The 22,907-nt window shown below is 40.8% G+C and overlaps 1 protein-coding gene across 26 annotated transcripts in view; it reads right to left on the reverse strand.

The window, feature by feature from the left end:
• The window catches only part of LOC110490556 (alanine and arginine rich domain containing protein), a 157,212-nt gene that overhangs the window by 52,467 nt on the left and 81,838 nt on the right, over positions 1-22,907 (reverse strand). For 15 of the 26 annotated variants that reach the window (XR_016486868.1, XM_090200901.1, XM_090200850.1 and 12 more), the window contains exons 7-18: positions 20,478-20,629; positions 20,235-20,261; positions 19,760-19,796; positions 19,512-19,584; positions 19,363-19,423; positions 19,081-19,280; positions 15,711-15,900; positions 13,938-13,999; positions 13,754-13,841; positions 4,763-4,812; positions 4,595-4,673; positions 4,430-4,474 (exon numbers count right to left, since the gene is read on the reverse strand). Coding sequence is in view for 24 of the 26 variants with exons in the window: in XM_090200901.1 (XP_090057027.1) it covers positions 4,430-4,474; positions 4,595-4,673; positions 4,763-4,812; positions 13,754-13,841; positions 13,938-13,999; positions 15,711-15,900; positions 19,081-19,280; positions 19,363-19,423; positions 19,512-19,584; positions 19,760-19,796; positions 20,235-20,261; positions 20,478-20,629 (1,064 nt within the window). In the remaining 2 variants the exon portion in view is untranslated. The remainder of the gene's footprint in view (positions 1-4,429; positions 4,475-4,594; positions 4,674-4,762; positions 4,813-13,753; positions 13,842-13,937; positions 14,000-15,710; positions 15,901-19,080; positions 19,281-19,362; positions 19,424-19,511; positions 19,585-19,759; positions 19,797-20,234; positions 20,262-20,477; positions 20,630-22,907) is intronic. The other 11 variants (XR_016486878.1, XM_090200866.1, XM_090200931.1 and 8 more) reach the window with 1 other exon arrangement.

A 22,907-nucleotide genomic window follows, 5' to 3' on the forward strand; every position in this document is an offset into this window, starting at 1 on the left:
TCCTATGAGTGCCATATGATGAAGATCCTCAAAGGTTAGTGATTCATTTTATCTCTATTTCTGCTTTTTGTGACTCCTCTCTTTGGCTGGAAAAATGGCTGTGTTTTTCTGTGATGAGGTGCTAACCTAACATAATCGCATGGTATGCTTTCGTCGTAAAGCCTTTTTGAAATGGGACACTGTGGCTGGATTAACTTCTTGGTGACGGGGCAGTATTTTCATGTCCGGATGAAATGCATGCCCAAATTCAACTGCCTACTACTCATCCCCAGAAGATAAGATGTGCATAGTATTAGTAGATTTGGATAGAAAACACTCAAGTTTCTAAAACTGTTTGAATCGTGTCTGTGAGTATAACATAACATAACATTTTTAGCAGGCGAAACCCAGAGGACAAACCATTCAGATGTTGTTTTTTGAGGTCACTCTTTTCAATGGGTTTTCATTGGGAATCCAGATTTCTAAGGGACCTTCTTGCAGTTCCTATCGCTTCCACTGGATGTCAACAGTTTAGAAATTGGTTGAGGTTTATCCTTTGTGTAATGAAGAAGTACGGCCATCTTGAACAAGGGTCACTTGAAGTGTACTGTTAGATAGAGGCGCATGACCAGAAAGCCAGCTACAGTTTGTTTTCCTCCTGTATTGAACACAGATCATCCAGTCTTCAATTTTAGAAATGATTTACGTAAAAAAATACCTAAAGTTGTATTACAAAAGTAATTTTAAATGTTTTGGCAAAGTTTACAGGTAACTTTTGAGATATTTTGTAGTCACGTTGCGCAAGTTGGAACCAGTGTTTTTCTGGATCAAACGCGCCAAAGAAATGAACATTTTGGATATATATCGATATATTAATCGAACAAAAGGACCATTTGTGATGTTTATGGGACATATTGGAGTGCCAACAAAAGAAGCTCGTCAAAGGTAAAGCATGAATTATATTTTTATTTCTGCGTTTGTGTCGCGCCTGCAGGGTTGAAATATGGTTTCTCTCTTTGTTTACGGAGGTGCTATCCTCAGATAATAGCATCGTTTGCTTTCACAGAAAATACATTTTTAAAATCTGACATGTTGGCTGGATTCACAACAAGTGTAGCTTTAATTTGCTATCTTGTATGAGTGATTTAATGAAAGTTAGATTTTTATAGTAATTTATTTGAATTTGGCGCTCTGCATTTTCCCTTGCAGAGAGGTTAACAACACGTTTCTTTAAAATGGTGTATAATACTTGTATGTTTGAGGAATTTCAATTCTGTTTTGAATTTGGCGCCCTGCACTTTCACTGACTATTGTCAAATCGATCCCATTAACGGGATTTAATCCGTAAGAAGTTAACAAGTAGTACCTTTTTTCAGTCAAAAATGTAAAAGTCTAATTTATTGACACCCCCCGATTCTTATAAAGTAGTCAAAGGTTTAGTATTTGGATCCATATTTCTTGCACGCAATGACTAGAATAAGCTTGTGGCTCTTAAAATCTCTACAGGATCAGTGTGTCCCCCACGGGACGGTTGAGCTAATGTGATTAGCAGGAGGTTGTAAGCAACAAGAACATTTCCCAGGACATAGACATATCTGATATGGGCAGAAAGCTTAAATTCTTCTTAATCAAACTGCACTGTTCAATTTACAGTAGCTACTAAAATGAAAGAAAACCATGCTATTGTTTGAGCAGAGTGCACAGTTATGAACTTGAAAATGTATCAATAAACCAAATTAGGCATATTTGGGTAGACTTGATAAAACATTTTGAACAGAAATGCAGTGGTTCATTGGATCAGACTAAAACTGTGCAGAACTTTGCTGCCAAAATTTTCGTGACCAAAATCGAAAACGCGCCTAACCTGGAACAGTACATTGCAACCTTTCTCTAGCATTTCAAAGATGGGCGCGACACGTTTTTTTTTCTTTGTTTTATCTTTTACCAGACTTAATGTCTTAAATTCTCCTACATTAATTTCACATTTCCACAAACTTCAAGGTGTATCCTTTGGTATCAACAATATGAATATCCTTGCTTCAGGTCCTGAGCTACAGGCAAATACAGTCGGAAGCTAACATACACTTAAGAGTCATTAAAACTCATTTTTCAACCATTCCACACATTTTTTGTTAACACACTATAGTTTTGGCAAGTCGGTTATGACATCTACCTTGTGCAAGTAATTTTTCCAACAATTGTTTACAGGCAGATTATTTCACTTATAATTGACTGTATCACAATTTCAATGGGTCAGAAGTTTACATACACTAAGTTGACTGTGCTTTTAAACAGCTTGGACAATTTCAGAAAATTATGTCATGGCTTTAGAAGCTTCTGATAGGCTAATTGACATCATTTGAGTCAATTGGAGGTGTACCTGTGGATGTATTTCAAGGCCTACCTTCAAACTCATTGCCTCTTTGCTTGACATCATGGCAAAATCAAAATAAATCAGCCAAGACCTCAGAAAAACAAGTAGACCTCCACAAGTCTGGTTCATCCTTGGGAGCAATTTTTAAACGCCTGAAGGTACCACGTTCATCTGGACAAACAATAGTACACAAGTATAAACACCATGGGACCACACAGCCGTCATACCGCGCAGGAAGGAGACGCGTTCTGTCTCCTAGAGATGAACATACTTTTGTGCGAAAAGTGAAAATCAATCACAGAACAACAGCAAAGGACCTTGTGAAGATGCTGGAGGAAAAAGGTACAAAAGCATCTATATTCACAGTAAAACGAGTCCTATATCAACATAACCTGAAAGGGCGCTCAGCAAGGAAGAAGCCACTGCTCCAAAACCACCATAAAAAAAGCCAGATTATGGTTTGCAACTGCACATGGGGACAAAGATCGTTCTTTTTGGAGAAATGTCCTCTTGTCTGATGAAACTGTTTGGCCATAATGACCATCATTATGTTTGTAGGAAAAAGGGAGGCTTGCAAGCCGAAGAACACCATCCCAACCGTGAAACACGGGGATGGCAGCATCATGTTGTGGGGGTGCTTTACTGCAAGAGGGACTGGTGTACTTCACAAAATAGATAGCATCATGAGGAAAGGAAAATGATGTGGATATACTGAAGCAATATCTCAAGACATCAGTGAGGAAGTTAAAGCTTGGTCGCAAATGGGTCTTCCAAATGGACAATGACCCCAAGCATACTTCCAAAGTAGTGGCAAAATGGCTGAAGGGCTACAAAGTCAAGGTATTGGAGTGGGCATCACAAAGCCCCGTCCTCAAACCAATAGAAAATGTGTGGGCAGAAATGAAAAAGTGTGTGCGAGCAAGGAGGCCTATAAACCTGACTCAGTTACACCAGCTCTGTCAGGAGGAATGGGCTGAAACTCACCACAATTATTGTTGGGAGCTTGTGGAAGGCTACCAAAAACATTTGACCCAAGTTAAACAATTTAAAGACAATGCTACCAAATACTAATTGAGTGTATGTAAACTTCTGACCCACTAGGAATGTGACACAGTGAATGATAATTTAACTTATCTGTCTGTAAACAGTTGTTGAAATAAACTGAAATAAATTATACTCTACTATTATTCTGACATTTCACATTCTTAAAATAAAGTGGTGATCCTAACTGACCTAAAATGGAATTCTTACGAGGATTAAAATGTCAGCAATTGTGAAAGATTGAGTTTAAATGTACCTTGGCTAAGGTGCATGTAAACTTCCGACTTGAACCGTAGATTTGGGTATGTCATTTTAAGCAAACATTTAAAAAAAGGGTCCGATCCTAAAGAGGTTGTTAACTTGTTGGATGCATTTGCAGTTCGTTTTGGTTGCGTTTCAGATTATTTCGGGCCCAAAAGAAATGAATGGTAAATAATGGATTGTCATTTTGTAAATAAGAAAGCTATACGTTTCTAAACACTCATACATTAATATGGATGCTACCTTGATTACAGATAATCCTGAATGAATAATGATGATGAGTGAGAAAGTTACAGAGGGTCAAAGATCATACCCCCAAGACATGCTAACCTCTCACCATTACCAATGACAGGGAAGGATAGCATTACTTGGGGGGTATTATCTTTGACACTAAATTTCTCATTCATCATTATTCACAATTCATTCAGGATAATCCGTAATCATAGTAGCATCCACATTAATAATTATTATAATTGCACCTTTTTTTGCATACCACATAGCTCAGTATTTGAATAATTTATTTGATACAGTCATTATTGCTCATCTTCATCAAGTGTCAATCATTTCAGACGATGAAGTAGCACTACAAGTAGAAAAACTATATAGAATCACAAAACATTGAATCTATTCCTACTGGAGGTATGCACTGACCTGCAATATTTTTTTTAGCTTCTTAAAAGTGTTTAAATGAAAGAAAGAAATTGTTAACATTAATTATATGGTAGATTCAAGGTATTGAACTTGGTAAATTTACTAATTTAGTTGTGAAATTACCTTCAAGATCATCAACATCACCCAACCCAAGCTCCTCCATTATGTCTGTGGAAGAGAATATGGGAAAACGTTGCACAAATAGAAGGGCTTATTTTTAAAGTATATAATACATAAAATTGACAAATAAATAAATACTAAAGCACACAATAAAAAATGTTTCCTTACCAGTCTTTTTGTCAGCATCTTTTTTGGACAGTTCAAGCTTGGTCAAGATGGACAGAGTTTCCCTTTTGATTTTCTCTGGCTGTTGAGACCGAGAGGAAAACATTGTTACATTTCACACCAAGAATAGTGGCCCTTAACTTTGAGTGTTTTCCCGACATCTGTACTCACCTTTTCTGGGACATTGTCATTGTCGGCATCATTATCATAATTTCTTAAAACTGCAAGAGAACAAATGGGAATGTGGTGAAACATTGTGATTGGCTCCTGTGCTCTCTCAGCCTCAACAGTCAGGAGGACAGCACAAGGCCAGTTGGATGAGCTGGCTTGGCCATGCTAAATGAAGCCAGAACAGTTTTGTCTCTCATGCAGATGAGATCATGGTTAATACACTGAGAGACAGTAGGTGGTTAGGGGAATGGACGATCATAACAAAACAGATCTGGGTCCGTATCCACAGTCTCACGAAAGGTCCTAGGATTCCTGTTGTTTTAAAACTTTAATATTTTTTTATGACAATGTGGTGAGTGATGAACATTAATTTATCATGTCCTTCAATGTTGCAATCATGACAAGTGGAGCAAGGTTGTCAAATCCTCCCAGGTGTTTCTTGTACAACCAGCTGTTTTCAGCCACTGGTATTGTTGAATTTGGTTGTCATATTGGCAGATTTCCTACAAACTATTTAGCTGCTAGTTGAGGACTTTGTTTCTCAAACTAGACACTAATTGACTTGTCCTCTTGCTCAGTTGTGCACCGAAGCCTCTCACTCCTTTCTCTCTTCTGGTTAGAGCCAGTTTGCCTTGTTCTGTGAAGGGAGTAGTACACAGCGTTGTACGAGATCTTCAGTTTCTTGGCAATTTCTCGCATAGAATAGCCTTCATTTCTCAGAAAAAGAATAGACTGACGAGTTTCAGAATAAAGTGCTTACTTTCTGGCCATTTTGAGCCTGTAATTGAACCCACAAATGCTGATGCTCCAGAAACTCAACTAAGTCTAAAGAAGGCCAGTTTTATTGCTGCTTTAAATCAGCACAACAGTTTTCAGCTGTGCTAACATAATTGCAAAAGGGTTTTCTAACAATCAATTAGCTGATAACGGGCCTCTGTAAAGCCTATGTAAATACTCCAGCTACAATAGTCATTTACAACATTAACAATGTCTACACTGTATTTCTGAACAATTTGATGCTATTTTAATGGACAAAAATGGGCTTTTCTTTCAAAAACAATGACATTTTTAAGTGACCCAAAACTTTTGGACGGTAGTGTATACCAATAAATGTCACTAGAAAACAGCATAAACAAACGCAAATGCAGCTATTTTGCCGTTATTATGCCTGCACTGTTTGACCTGATCGTTAGCAAGCAAGGGATAAGAACTTTTCCAGCCTGCAATGGCAACGGAACAAAAAGAACGAAAGACTGGGTCGTGTCCATAGAGAGAGAATAAAAAGTATAACCAACTGCTTCTCTGGCAACCAAACCAATAGAACTAACAACAAGGAGTATGAAAAATTAAGAATTTACTTTAAAATGAAAATATAATTTATAACCTAATTTCTAACGATAAAGGTGTGCTTTCGTATTGTTTTCCTTGGCAACTGTGGTATAAGCGGGATAAACGTCTCTGTTATGTACATTACCTTGGATCTAATGAACTCATCTGAGAGACTCGGCTCAGCCTTGTCCATTACTTCCACTGTAAGGTACAGAACTTTGGCGTTTATCCCTTACATGTAGGTCTAGAATATTTATGGGTTGAACATATAAATATACTCCAAAGCAACTGCATGTGGTGCAGGAACCACTGACTCGTTGCATTTTTCTATTATCAAGACATCTGCTGGTAACTCTTAACTGGTTAGAACAGCTTATGAAAATTATTATTGTCTATCAACAATGACAAGCCACCTGGGACTGACAACTTGGATCGAAAACTACTGAGGATAATAGTAGACGATATTGCCACATCTTCAATTTCAGCCTAGTAGAAAGGGAAGCAAAAGTCATTTTGCTACCTAAGAATAGTAAAGCCCCCTTAACTGGCTCAAATAGCTGACCAATCAGCCTGTTACCAACCCGTAGGAAACTTTTGGAAAAAAAATTGTTTGACCAGATACAATGTTATTTTACAGCAAACAAATTGATAAGACCTTCAGCACGCTTATAGGGCAGGCCATTCAACAAGCACAGCACTTATACAAATGACTGATGATTGGCTGAGATAAATTGATGCTAAAAATATTGTGGGGGTTGTTTTGTTAGACTTTAGTGCGGCTTTTAAAATTATCGATCATAGTCTGCTGCTGGAAAAACGTATGTGTTATGGCTTTACACCCCCTGCTATATTGAGAATAAAGAGTTATCTGTCTAACAGGTCACAAAGGGTGTTCTTTAACACAACATAATCCAGGTAGAATCAGGAATTCCCCAGGGCAGCTGTCTAGGCTTTGAGTAAAGACGATGTGTCTATGTATACGGATTACTCAACACGTCAGCTACTACAGCAACTGAAATGACTTCAACACTTAACAAAGAGCTACAGTTAGTTTCAGAATGGATGGCAAGGAATAAGTTAGTCCTAAATATTTCAAAAACTAAAAGCATTGAATTTGGGACAAAACACTCACTAAACCCTAAACCTCAACTAAATCTTGTAATAAATCATGTGGAAAATGAGCAAGTTGAGGTGACTAAACTGCTTGGACTAACCCTGGATTGTAAACTGTCATGGTCAAAAACATTGACAACAGTAGCTAAGATGCGGAGAAGTCTGTACATGATCAAGTGCTTCTCTACCTTAACAGCACTATCAAATCAACAATGCAGGTCCTACAGGCCCTAATTTTGTAACACCTGGACTACTGTTCAGTCGTGGTCAGGTGCCACAAAGCAATTGGCTCAGAACAGGGCAGCACAACTGGCCCTTTGATGTACGTAGAGAGCTAACATTAATAAAATGCATGTCAATCTCTCCTAGCTCAAAGTGGAGAAATCATCACTTCCTTTTGAACACGGAATGAGGAAGAGCTCGGTTTTGAAGTTTTGAAAAGTTTGTTGTTACAAAGTGTATTGAAAGTTCTTGGTAGGGTACAACTTCTTAGTTTGGATCCCATGACGCAGTTGGGATTTGTTGCTGGGACTGCTAGTCTCTGTCCAGTGATCCTGCCGACCAAGGGCGGGTCTGAGGAGCTATTTGGTGTCACAGCAAGCCTAGCTGCATATCAAGCTAGTGGGTTTATCTTGAACGCAGCCTGCGACGCGGTTAGCCATTGTGGCTGGGTCTGCGGATTGTACCAGGTTTGTGGCTGTCTAGATCTCGGCTGTTTGTTGTTTTCAATCTTCTCTGTGACCTGCCCTGTCTGGAACTGCGAGGAGTAACAGCGTAACCTACGTTGCTAGCTACCATGACAAAGACCAAAGTCGGGGGGAGTACCATTGAGGACAGTGGTGTCTCTGTATCACACGTGAAGGATCTTTTAAATGAACAAAAAGAGACCTGCAAGCAGTTGTTAGAACAAGAAAATAGCTTAAAGTGTTTTGTCCAAATACTTGTGGATTCCACTAACAAAAGAATAGACAACCTGACCAGAGAGGTCCAGGACCTGAATAACAGTTCGTAGTTATGTCGGAGAGGCTTCCATTAAAGAATAACCTCTATGTTATGTTAAGACAGGTAACTCTTTATCCACAATAGAGCAGGGGATGTAAAGCCATTACACATACGTTTTTACAGCAGCAGACTATGATCAATAATGTCAAAAGTCGCACTGAGGTCAAACAAAACAGCCCCCACAATATTTTGTTCATAAATTTCTCACAACCAGTCATCAATCATTTGTGGAAGTACTGTGCTTGTTGAATGTCCTTCCCTATAAGCATGCTGAAAGTCTGTTGTCAATTTGTTTCCTGCGAAATAGCATTGTATCTGATCAAACAACCATTTTTTCAAAAAGTTTCCTAAGGTTTGGTCGGCTATTTGAGCCAGTAAAGGGGGCTTTACTATTCTTAGGTAGCGGAATGACTTTTGCCTCCCTCCAGGCCTGAGGGCACACACTTTCTAGTAGGCGATCCCGGTTGGTTGTCACTGTTGATAGACAACAATCATTTCTTAACCTCCACCACACATACTTTACAGAATTCTAAATTACAACGCTTGTCTTTCATAATTTGGTCAGATATACTTGGATGTGTAGTGTCAGCTTTTGTTTGCTGGCATGTTCTGCCTAAATTTGCTAATCTTGTCAACTAACAAATCTAAACAAATAGTTGGCAATATCAGTGGGTTTTGTGATCTGATTCAATGAATGATGGAACCGAGTTTGTCTTTTTACCCAAATTTTCATTTAAGGTGCTCCAAAATGTTTTACTATCATTCTTTATATGACTTATCTTTGTTTCATAGTGTAGTTTCTTCTTTTTATTCAGTTTAGTCACATGATTTCTACATTTTCAGTGCATTTGCCAATAGGTTCCTCATCAATCCAAGGGGATTGAACAGCTTTTAGTCATTTTCTTAATGACGGCATGCTTATTTAGTAACTGGAATAAGCAATTTCATAAATGTGTCAAATGCAGTGTCTGGCTGCTCCTCATTACACACCACAGACCAGCAAATATTCTTTAATCCTCAACATAAAAATCACAAAAAAACATAACCATATTAGGCCCAACATTTTCCTAGATATGGCTACGATATTGTGATCATTACATCAGATGGATTTGGATACTGCTTTAAAGCACATTTCTGCTGCATTAGTACAGTGCCTTGCGAAAGTATTCGGCCCCCTTGAACTTTGCGACCTTTTGCCACATTTCAGGCTTCAAACATAAAGATATAAAACTGTATTTTTTTGTGAAGAATCAACAACAAGTGGGACACAATCATGAAGTGGAACGACATTTATTGGATATTTCAAACTTTTTTAACAAATCAAAAACTGAAAAATTGGGCGTGCAAAATTATTCAGCCCCCTTAAGTTAATACTTTGTAGCGCCACCTTTTGCTGCGATTACAGCTGTAAGTCGCTTGGGGTATGTCTCTATCAGTTTTGCACATCGAGAGACTGAATTTTTTCCCATTCCTCCTTGCAAAACAGCTCGAGCTCAGTGAGGTTGGATGGAGAGCATTTGTGAACAGCATTTTTTCAATTCTTTCCACAGATTCTCGATTGGATTCAGGTCTGGACTTTGACTTGGCCATTCCAACACCCAGATATGTTTATTTTTGAACCATTCCATTGTAGATTTTGCTTTATGTTTTGGATCATTGTCTTGTTGGAAGACAAATCTCCGTCCCAGTCTCAGGTCTTTTGCAGACTCCATCAGGTTTTCTTCCAGAATGGTCCTGTATTTGGCTCCATCCATCTTCCCATCAATTTTAACCATCTTCCCTGTCCCTGCTGAAGAAATGCAGGCCCAAACCTTGATGCTGCCACCACCATGTTTGACAGTGGGCATGGTGTGTTCAGGGTGATGAGCTGTGTTGCTTTTACGCCAAACATAACGTTTTGCATTGTTGCCAAAAAGTTCAATTTTGGTTTCATCTGACCAGAGCACCTTCTTCCACATGTTTGGTGTGTCTCCCAGGTGGCTTGTGGCAAACTTTAAACAACACTTTTTATGGATATCTTTAAGAAATGGCTTTCTTCTTGCCACTCTTCCATAAAGGCCAGATTTGTGCAATATACGACTGATTGTTGTCCTATGGACAGAGTCTCCCACCTCAGCTGTAGATCTCTGCAGTTCATCCAGAGTGATCATGGGCCTCTTGGCTGCATCTCTGATCAGTCTTCTTCTTGTATGAGCTGAAAGTTTAGAGGGACGGCCAGGTCTTGGTAGATTTGCAGTGGTCTGATACTCCTTCCATTTCAATATTATCGCTTGCACAGTGCTCCTTGGGATGTTTAAAGCTTGGGAAATCTTTTTGTATCCAAATCCGGCTTTAAACTTCTTCACAACAGTATCTCGGACCTGCCTGGTGTGTTCCTTGTTCTTCATGATGCTCTCTGCGCTTTTAACGGACCTCTGAGACTATCACAGTGCAGGTGCATTTATACGGAGACTTGATTACACACAGGTGGATTGTATTTATCATCATTAGTCATTTAGGTCAACATTGGATCATTCAGAGATCCTCACTGAACTTCTGGAGAGAGTTTGCTGCACTGAAAGTAAAGGGGCTGAATAATTTTGCACGCCCAATTTTTCAGTTTTTGATTTGTTAAAAAAGTTTGAAATATCCAATAAATGTCGTTCCACTTCATGATTGTGTCCCACTTGTTGTTGATTCTTCACAAAAAAATACAATTTTATATCTTTATGTTTGAAGCCTGAAATGTGGCAAAAGGTCGCAAAGTCCAAGGGGGCCGAATACTTTCGCAAGGCACTGTAAATATGTTATCAATACATGTTGATGATTTCATTCCTGTGCCGTTTGGAACAACCCTGGTAGGTTGACTGATAACCTGAACCAGGCTGCAGGCACTGGTTACAGATTGAGACTTTCTCTTGAGTGGGCAGCCTGATGAAACCAATCAATATTGGAAATCACCGAGAAAATATAACTCTTGATATCACATAAATTATCAAGAAATTCACACATATTTTCCAGATAATGACCGTTAGCACTTGGTGGTCAATAGCAGCGTCCCACAAGAATGGGCTTTATGTGAAGCAGATGGGGTGGCAGGTAGCCTAGTGGTTTGAGCATTGGGCCAGTAACCGCAATTACAACCATACTGAATGAACAAGTATTTTAACTTAATACAATGCATCAATCAAATCAATTTAGCCTCAAATATATAATGAAACATGTTCAATTTGGTTTAAATAATGCAAAAACAAAGTGTTGGAGAAGAAAGTAAAAGTGCAATATGTGCTAGGTAAGAAAGCTAACGTTTCAGTTCCTTGCTCAGAACATGAAAACATATGAAAGCTGGTGGTTCCTTTTAACATGAGTCTTCAATATTCCCAGGTATGAAGTTTTAGGTTGTAGTTATTATAGGAATTATAGGACTATTTCCCTCTATACATTTGTATTTCATTAACCTTTGACTATTGGATGTTCTTATAGGCACTTTAGTATTGCCAGTGTAACAGTATAGCTTCCGTCCCTCTCCTCGCTCTTCCCTGGGCTCGAAACAGCAACACAACGACAACAGCCACCAACTCGTGATTATGATTGATTGTTTTTTATAAGATAAGTTTAATGCTAGCTTGGCTTACTGCATTCGCGTAACAGGCAGTCTCCTTGTGGAGTGCAACGAGAGAGAGACAGGTCGTTATTGCGTTGGACTAGTTGGCAATGACGAAGCCTCTGCTGGAGTCAGTGTACTTGGAGTCAGCACCGTCGTTGCAGACACAGGCAATCCCAGCAATGAAAGTGCAGGTAGATCAGGCACCAGTGCAGCGACACGACTTCTTATGTCAATCTGCTCCGAACCTATTGCAGTCAATCTTGTCCACTTAGCAGCATGCCGCTGCGTTTGGTTTCCACAACTTGGGACATTGGACCAGCGCTGATTGGAACAGTCTTCATTACAAGATTGAGGAGGAGAAGCAAATGGAGACGACTTCTTTGGAACACAAATTCCAGGCAGCACAGACCATTTGGATAGGGACAGATGACAAGTCAGGCCCGAATGGCGTCAAGCCATAGGAGTTGAGAACGAAAACGTTCTAATTTGCGTTTTCCTCAAATTCATGCAAAATTGAGATTTGCTTGCTAAGCATAGCCACCTCATTCCCGTAATCCTCCACGAGCAAACAATTGCCACATTGGCACTCTGGATTGTCATTACTGTCCCGGACCAGCGCATAATAAAACACAGCTTCTACAGCGCTGAAAATGTTTGTTAGATATTCCAGGTGTTCCATTGCAACCTAGCTAGCTAGCTGGCTAGTTGGTAGCAGGTGTTGACACAAACACTTATAAAATTTAAAATAACACCAAGTAAAAAAAACTTTGGAAGTAACAGGTAGATGAGCAGGAGGTATAAGAGTTTATGACAGGAAATGACGGCAATATATTTACCTGTATTTACCCCTCAAAAATGAAATGCTAATTAGCTGCTAATGTGGATATCATAAATAACTACAAACGCCATGATGCTCTGGATGAGACTGACAAATTGTGGCAAAGGTAAGAATCTCTGGATTAACTATCTAATGTTAGCTCAATTTTGTTGAATTGAAAATGCCATATAACGGTCTTGAGCAACTAAATTGACACAATACCTGTTAGCAAAGATGTTAGATAGAGATGACGTGCAGGAGCTTGCAGGGATTTGTAGTCTTGCATGTCTACTTTGATGCTGTTGAGCATTTTCGAATCTGAAGAGTATATAGGGCCAAATACATTGATAAAAGTCAACTTGTCGGGGATTGACATGGTTATTAAAACGTCACCCGAGGGTAAGCCTACACGAAACACAGCCCTTATTCTAAAATGGTGGAAAAACGATAGGAACCATTTCCATGTTTAATATGGGTAATATGACACCTCCACTGTGGGGCTCTATGGGCACAGGCATAAACATTGGACTAACTACTAAAGTGAGACTTTATCCTCGTGTTTCTTGGGTATTTACATTATTTGTTCACAAGTTAGGTTGTTTTTCATTGTTGGAGTCTGCTACCACTGCTAGCGAAGAAAAGAGACATCGTAGGCCTCTACTAGTCAGATTCGCACAGGCACAACTCAAGACTCGAGTGGCCCTGTTACCACAGTAACCATAAAGGGGCAGCTGAAATGTTTGGTCTCATCTGTGATATTTTGGTTAAAAGACTCAGGTCACAAAATATTAAAATAAATACAACAATATACCACATCAGTTCTTAATAGAAAGACATTCCCTGTTTTAGAAACATTACTAAACATGATAATCCGTTTTGTTGTGTTTTTTTGTTGTAATTAATGCAACAAAAAATATTTTGTCTGTTAAAAATCTTTTGTGACTGGTAATTTTTTTAATCTACCTGCCACGGTGGCTGGTCGACAAAAAAGTCTATATTGTTTGAAGGATAGTCATAATTGGAGTCAAATTATAGCTAGAATGATTGCAAAGCTATAACGGCAGTCATCCATCCATTTGCTAAGAGATCATCAAGTGCTGATGGGGTTAAACATTTTACAGATAAATGTGGGAATGAGAATTACCTTCTTTGTTCTCCCCTGAAATAATGGAAACATGTGGCACCTTTGCAGGATCTCGGCCATGATGTTTTCTGGGACTGACAGAGCCAGACTGGAAGAGGAGTTTGTATGTTAGTAAATCTGACAGTATGGCCATTGGCCAATGCTACCAGGGAGTCCAAAAAAATTCCTTGTTTTTTTACAGTACCTCAGTGTCCCATGAGTCTTCCTCATCATCTCCCTTCTCCAAACCCAACTCAGAAAGGAAATCTAAGAAGGAATTGTTTTCAAATGTTGCATTTAAAAACATATATACAGTGGGAGAATAAGTATTTGATACACTGCCGATTTTGCAGGTTTTCCCACTTACAATGCATGTAGAGGACTGTAATTTTTTTAATCATAGGTACACTTCAACTGTGAGAGACGGAATCTAAAAATCCAGAAAATCACATTGTATGATTTTTAAGTAATTAATTAGCATTTTATTGCATGACATAAGTATTTGATAACCTACCAACCAGTAAGAATTCCGGCTCTTACTGACATATTAGTTTTTCTTTAAGAAGCCCTCCTGTTCTCCACTCATTACCTGTATTAACTGCACCTGTTTGAACTCGTTACCTGTATAAAAGACACCTGTCCACACACTCAATCAAACAGACTCCAACCTCTCCACAATGGCCAAGACCAGAGAGCTGTGTAAGGACATCAGGGTAAAATTGTAGACCTGCACAAGGCTGGGATGGAATACAGGACAATAGGCAAGCAGCTTGGTGATAAGGCAACAATTGTTGGCGCAATTATTAGAAAATGGAAGAAGTTCAAGATGATGGTCAATCACCCTGGGTCTGGGGCTCCATGCAAGATCTCACCTCGTGGGGCATCAATGATCATGAGGAAGGTGAGGGATCAGCCCAGAACTACACGTCAGGACCTGGTCAATGACCTGAAGAGAGCTGGGACCACAGTCTCAAAGAAAACCATTAGTAACACACTACGCCGCCATGGATTAAATTCCTGCAGCGCACACAAGGTCCCCCTGCTCAAGCCAGCGCATGTCCAGGCACGTCTGAAGTTTGCCAATGACCATCTGGATGATCCAGAGGAGGAATGGGAGAAAGTCATGTGGTCTGATGAGACAAAAATAGAGCTTTTTGGTCAAAACTCCACTCGCCGTGTTTGGAGGAAGAAGAAGGATGAGTACAACCCCAAGAACACCATCCCAACCGTGAAGCCTGGAGGTGGAAACATCATTCTTTGGGGATGTTTTTCTGCAAAGTGGACAGGACGACTGCACCGTATTGAGGGGAGGATGGACGGGGCCATGTATCGCGAGATCTTGGCCAACAACCTCCTTCCCCCAGTAAGAGCATTGAAGATGGGTCGTGGCTGGGTCTTCCAGCATGACAACGACCCGAAACACACAGCCAGGGCAACTTAGAAGTGGCTCCGTAAGAAGCATCTCAAGGTCCTGGAGTGGCCTAGCCAGTCTCCAGACCTTAACCCAATAGAAAATCTTTGGAGGGAGCTGAAAGTCCTTATTGCCCAGCGACAGCCCCGAAACCTGAAGGATCTGGAGAAGGTCTTGTATGAAGGAGTGGGCCAAAATCCCTGCTGCAGTGTGTGCAAACCTGGTCAAGAACTACAGGAAACATATGATCTCTGTAATTGCAAACAAAGGTTTCTGTACCAAATAGTAAGTTCTGCTTTTCTGATGTATCAAATACTTATATCTTGCAATAAAATGCAAATTAATTACTTAAAAATCATACAATGTGATTTTCTGGATTTTTGTTTTAGATTCCGTCTCTCACAGTTGAAGTGTACCTGTGATAAAAATTACAGACCTCTACATGCTTTGTAAGTAGGAATACCTGCAAAATCAGCAGTGTATCAAATACTTGTTCTCCCCACTGTATATTTCAAGTAAAGTACTCTCTGGACAGACAGATTTTTATCTCTAGATTTAGCAAGTTACCTCTTTGTTTTTCTTTGGAGGTGTCTTGACTTCCAGGGACTGGTGAATCATCAACAAGGGAATCATCTTTCTCCTCTTCTGTCTGATATTTTGTCTTTCCCATCTCCTCGAAGCTTTTCTCTTCCTCATCTTCTTCATCACCACCTCTGTCTTCATCATAATCTTCTTCATCCTCTGTGGAATCTTTTTCCTGAGTGGAGAAAATAATTTGTTCAGGCTCTGTTAACTGCAACAAGCACCTTTTCGATGATGATTAGTTTATAATATTGGTTTGTGTTTGTGTGTGAAAACATTGAACTACATGCCTAAAGCCTAGTTGTTATTCTATAACTCACCACCTATAACTCTTACCCATTTGATAGGCAGATTGATGCCTTTGACTGGGTCTTCATTGTCTCTAACCTCTAACGTTGCCCTTTCAATGTACTCTGGCTCGTCCTCAAAGGGCGAATCAACATCAACATCATCAATGTCTGTTTGAGGCAATTCTTCCTCTTGATCTGAAAATCCATCGCTCATGTCAGACTCATGCTGCTGAACAGCAGCGACATAAGTATGGTCTTTGCTGTGGGTACTCTGTAGCTCCACATCATCCTTCTCAGGTTTGTCCTCATGAGTTTCACCAGGGTCATTCTGGTCAATAGTCTCCTGGTCAAGTCCACCTTGTCCGTCAGAGATTTCATGTATATTCTCTATTGGAGTGTGAGCAGCATTCATGGCATCAGGCGTTGGGTCATCCTCGGAATCAAGGTCTGAGGCAGCCTCGTCTTCACTTGAAGTATTTCCAAACATTTTACGAGTCTCAAGACTATGTTTTATTGGTGTCACTGGAAGTCTTCCTGATTTCACATTGTAGTTTTCACCAATGCTCTCAATGTCCTCTTCTCCTAGAATTTCTTGTGTGTTATCAGAATCGTTTCCCTCATCAGGAACTTTGATAGTACCACTGGCAAAATCATATTGCAGTTTTTGGTATTGGCTGTCAGGGTCTTCGCTTCTCTCTTTGTCTTTGTCACTCATAGCAGACGACAAGGGACAGGATAATGCCATCTCTTTTTCATCCTGCCAATCATCAATCATTGACACAGGAACTGACTCGTCTGACACAACACAATTTTGGGGTTGAGAGAGATCCAGTTCATCAGCCGCTTTACTTAACATCTCGTTTGCAGTAGTAGGTCTGGATAATGCACTTGTAGACCTGGATATTGGTGATCGTGAGTCTCTTGGCTTCAACTTCTGCTCATCTGCACTCTCTGGCCTGGATATAGGTGATCGTGAATCTCTTGATGTCAACTTCCGCTCATTTGTAATGGCAGGCCTAGATACTTTACTCGTAGGCCTTGATATTGGTGATAGCAAGTCTCTTGATGTCAACCTCTGCTCATTTGCACTCGGAGGCCTGGATATTAGTGATAGCAAATCTCTTGGAGTTGAAGGCCCTCTCTCCAAATTGTCCATGTCCTTTATCTCTCTTCTGGGGGACCATGGAGGGCTTGTCCATTTACGAGGAGAGTTCTCATCTGTCTTGTGTTGAATGGGAGCAATGGCTTCTTCGGGTTCAGGAGATCCTGTAGCTGCTACATCCCTATTCACATAGTAATCATCATCCGAACCATCATCATCATACATATTTTTATCCTCAACTTGTTCACCATTTCCTGGTAAATCATCATCAAATGATTCTTTAATGGCAGCCTTTTTCTCTCCTGGTTCTGGAGACTCTGCAGGAGAGGCATCGTCATTTGGCATCTCCTCAACTTCATCTACCACATCTTCGTCTTCCCATGAATCATCAGAACACTGTTGGTCCTCGGCCCGGATTCTTGGTGATGCGACACTCAGGCTTGGTGACAACTTACCTGCCTCTACTGAAACATGAACCTCTAAACATCCATCTCTAATGTGTGAGGCACCTTTTTTGACATTGTCATCTGATGAAGAATTCCAGAAGGACTTGGGTTCATCTACCTTTGGTTTTAGTGAGATGCACTTTGGTGATATGCTTTGCACGGGGGAGGTCAACGGTTCTAGTTGGAAATCTGATATTAGATCTTCTCCTTCAAGATGGGGAATCTCATCAATTATCTCATCTTCTCTAGTTGTTGAGGCACCATTGACTTTATCATGTTCATCTGATGTGGAATCCCATGAGGATTTGCATTTATCTACCTTCGATTGAATGCAATCCTCATTTAGCTCATCATAATCATCTTTAGTGGATGAGGGGCCATTGTCTTCGTCATTTTCATCTGAATGGGAATACCATGAGGATTTGCATTTATCTACCTTTGGTTTAGCAATGTCATCATCATCTTTGGAATCAAAGGAATCGTCTGAAGAACTTGGCCTATGCGTTTCACCATGAGAAACTGTGCTCGTGTTTTTTGGCTCCCCAAGAGTTGAGGTATGATCTAAAGCTTCTCTGATATCTTCATCATCAGCAATAAGCTTTTCTTCATCACTCCAGTAGTCTGGAGGTGCATCTTCATCACCAATCCCTTCTTCATCATCATCATCAAAATCATCTAATTTTCTCTGTGATGGAAGAACTCCTGTGCTGTGTGGGGGAGTCTTGGGCACTGCCGGAAAACCTGGCTCTGGAACAAAATTATGATCTGATGTCCCATTTAGCTCATAACCTAAACTGTCCTCTTCATCTGAAAACCTGGACTCTACCCTGATGGCTGACACCACACAGTCCTCCTCTACATCTAGAGTTGCTGGGATACCATAGTTTGATGTTCCAAATAGAATCTCAAGAACCATTCTCTCATTGGCTTGGCTCTCCGCATTGAAAACCTTCTTAGGAGCCCCCATCTCTCCAGCTGTATCGACATGTTCTGAATCAGCTACTACAGTATCAGAGACCTTAATACCGGGAATAGTTTGATCATCCTCATCAACAATATGAACAGCTTCAGCACTGGACGTTTTGGGCACTTCCTCTGCTCCAATTCCTTCTGCCTTGACCGAAGTTGCAGCAACGTCACACTCTTCCTCCTCTTCGCCTTCCTGCTCTTCTTCATAGTCATCTTCATCATCCTCATCTTCCTCCTCATCCTCATCGTCATTGTCATCATCATCTTCCTCCTCGTAATCTTCATCGTCTTCGTCATCATCTTCGTCCTCCTCTTCATCATCCTCATTATCTCCCTCAGGGCTTTCCTCAGGTGAGTCTCTACCTCTCGCCTGACTACCAGATGGCTGCTCGGAGAGCAGCTCACTCCCCTGAGTCTCCTCCAGCTCCGTTCCGTCGCCTTCTGCTTGTAAATGTGTTAATGGATGAGTAAAAGGAGAAAAGGGAGAGAATAGAGAGAAGGGTGTCACACAGAAGCTCAAGTTAACAGTGTTAGCTACACTACATTACCTTTCTGGAACTCTGGAGACAGGTAGAGATCATCTGGGCAGGTTTGGAGGTAAAGGAGGCAGAGGGTGAGGGGGAGACTAGGTGCTGGGGGGCACTGCTGGGTGGGAAAGCCTTGGGGAGGGATGGATTTCTCTGGACTTGGTTCTCGCTCTCACGCTTGGCCTCAGGGCCGCTCCATGGCTTTTCGACATCGGTTACAGCTACAGGGCAGGGGTGATAAGTTACTACACAGCCACAGACTAACGGAGGGTTACTAATAAGTGAACAAACTTAAATTATTACCGTCATTCTTTCCCTTTTTGGAGGCATTCATCAGATTCTTTAGGTTTAGCTTTGGATGTTTCTGTAAGATACAAGGAAAATCATACAGCTAGTCAAACTCAAAATGAATCAACAGATGGTTGTGCAAATAATGGATTCATCATAAAGACCTTTTGGGTTATATCCAATTCGTCCTCTTCATCTGAGGATGGCCAGGAATCGTCTGCCGCACTTTTTGACGCCCTAAAATGTAAGTCAATTTGATGCAGAGAAGTAATGAGGTTCATGGTTGTGCAAATTGACTTACTATATCAGAGAAGATGTAGCCTATTCCCCCATCCTGACCACTGCGCTTGATACAGAATGTAAGCTCGCGAGATAAGGATGGTCGAACGAGGCTAAGATGATCATTGCTTACCGACTTATTGACTCCGTTTGCGAATTGTCTTCAACATCTGCAACACGGTAAGCCAAATTAGTATTGTCAAGGATCACTTTCAACAGTTCTAGGTGTGATAACATTTAAAATCAGCTGATGATCACAAATAACAAAATACATACATCTACAGCTTCACCATGAAATGATTAATCTTACACTGCAGATTTTCACACCCTAACTATCTTACATGAAAAAAGCCACCGGGAGAAAAGCTCACTACAAAACACTGCAATCAAGTGTATAGAACAACAAGCTCAGATGTCTATCCTCGTTGGGATCAAGAAGGCCAACACTAGCTGAACACAAATTAGTCAGTTAAATACCAAAGTTAGACCTTAGATAGAAGATACTTTAGCCTAAATGCCTCACAAACACGTTCCTTTCATCTCTGAAATTACACAATGCTTTACAAGTTTGTCTGATCTTGTTGTGCTATTTTCACTGCTGGCAATACCTCTCCCTCCTTCACTCGCTCCTTGCTCTAGATCCAGCCAAGTGGTATTGCATGAGGGGTAAATGAAACAATCGAGGTGAATGAATAATATTAACATGGAAATGAACATGAAAAATTGCACATTGCCTTAACCTGTTACAGAAGACAATACATACAGTAACTTACATTTGCATTATAGTCATTAGTAAACAACACACATAAATCAATGTAACATTATGAGATGAAATGGAATCCTTTATGTACCATCTTTGTCAGTTGCTGGTCCCCCCAGAGAGAAGCCTGCTTCTTCGGAAGGGCTGCACAACATGGAAGCTCGCTTCTTTTTGGCAGGGGCGTGGGCGGGAGACGGCATGGACTTCCTCTTGGTGCCATGCTCAATAATGAGATGGGAACAACTGAAACAAGGATGACACAGGATTGGAAATGCATCTACTGTTAAATAAACTTTATTGATCCCCAAAGAGGAAATTGGATTCGTCACCAGCATAAGTCACAAATAAAACAAGACATAATCACAGGCTTACATCAGAACAAGCAGAAAATATGGCTGGTGGAACAAGAATAGAAAATCTGTTAACTGTGCTAAACAACTAAGAAAAGACAACGGACAACAAATAAAATGTTATTTGCCACATGCAACGAATACTTACATGGCTTTAACCAACAATGCAGTTCAAGAAACAGTTACATTAACTAAATAAACTAAAGTAAAAAAATAAATAATCTAAAAGTAACAAGAAACTTACATATCAATAATGAGCCTCTATAAAAAGTTAATGTGCGGGCCTATAGGTTAGTCGTGGTCATTTGTAAAGTGACTATGCATAGATAATAAACAGCGAGTAGCAGCAGTGTAAAAACTAAGGGGGGGTGTCAATGTAAATAGTCCGGGCGGCCATTTGATTAATTGTTTAGCTGTCTTATGGCTTGGGGGTAGAAGCTGTTGAGGAGCCTTTTGGTCCTAGACTTGGCGCTCTGGTACCGCTTGCCGAGCGGTAGTAGAGAGAACAGTCTATGACTAGGGTGGCTGGAGTCTTTGGCAAAATGTAGGGCCTTCCTCCGACACCACCTAGTATATAGGTCCTGGATGTCAGAAAGCTTGGACCAAGTGATGTACTGGGCCGTACGCACTACCCTCTGTAGCGCCTTATGGTCAGATGCCGAGAACTTGCCATACCAGGGGGTGATGCAACCATGGTGCAGCTGTCAAACTTTTTGAGGATCTGGGGACCCATGCCAAATCATGTCAGTCTCCTGATGGGGAAAAGGTGTTGTCGTGCCATCTTCACAACTGTCTTTGTGTGTTTGGACCATGACAGTTTGTTGGTGATGTGGACACCAAGGAACTTGAAACTATCGACCTATAGCCCCGTTGATGAGAATGGGGGCCTGTTCCGCCCTCCTTTTCCTTTAGTCCACCTTCAGCTCCTTTGTGTTGCTCACATTGAGGGATAGGTTGGCATCACCCGGCCAGGTCTCGAACCTTCTCCCTATAGGCCATCTCATCGTTGTCGGTGTACAGGCCTACCACTGTTGTGTCGTCAGCAAACTTAATGATGGTCTTGGAGTCGTGCTTGGCCACGCACCCATGATTGCGTGCTTGGCCACGCAATCATGGGTGAACAGGGAGTATATTCAGACATAATACTCAGACATAATTTTAGTGTTTTCTATCCAAATCTACCAATTATATGCATATCCTAGCTTCTGGGCCTGAGTAGCAGGCAGTTTACTTTGGGCACACTTGTCATCCGGATGAGAAAATAGTGCCCCCTAACTTTAGGAAGTTTTAAAGCAGCAAAGGGGGGGACCAACTCCATATAAAATGCCAATGATTTTGGAACAAGATGTTTGACAAGCAGGGATCCACATACTGATGACCATGTAGAGTACATAGTGCATTTGGAAAGTATTCAGACCCCTTGACTTTTTACACAATATTCCTTGACTTATTCCAAAAATTATCCAATTATCCCCCCCCCCCCCCCCTCATTTTAAACACAATCTCCCACAATGACAAAGCAAAAACAGGTTAAGCCATTTTAGAAAGTTTATTAAATATAAAATAACTTAAATATCACTGACATAAGTATTCAGACCCTTTACTCTGTACTTTGTTGAAGCACCTTTGGCAGCGAAGAGTCTTGAGTCATCTTGGGTATGACGCAACAAGCTTGGCACACCTGTATTCGGGGAGTTTCTCCTAATCTTCTCTGCAGATCCAATCAAGCTCTATCAGGTTGGATGGGGAGTGTCGCTGCACAGCTATATTCAGGTGTCTACAGAGATGTTCGATCTGGTTCAAGTCCGGGCTCTGGATGAGCCACTCAAGGACATTCAGAGACTTATTCCGAAGCCACTCTGCAGTGTCTTGGCTGTGTGCTTAGGGTCGTTGTTCCTGTTGGTAGGTGAACCTCCGCCCCAGTCTGAGCGCTCTGGAGCAGGTTTTCATCAAGGATCCCTCTGTACATTGTTCCGTTCATCTTTGCCTCGATCCTAACTAGTCTCCTAGTCCCTGCCTCTGAAAAACATCCCCACAGCATTATGCTGCCACCACCATGCTTCACCGTAGGGATGGTGCCAGGTTTCCTCCAGATGTGACGCTTGGCATATTAGTCCGGTGGAAATCTGTCCTTTGGTCTGACGAATCCTAATTTTAGATGTTTGCGTCCA

The sequence above is a fragment of the Oncorhynchus mykiss genome, chromosome 2 (assembly GCF_057628025.1).
Source record: "Oncorhynchus mykiss isolate SJ-2025 chromosome 2, ASM5762802v1, whole genome shotgun sequence".
Taxonomy (NCBI): Eukaryota; Metazoa; Chordata; class Actinopteri; order Salmoniformes; family Salmonidae; genus Oncorhynchus; species Oncorhynchus mykiss.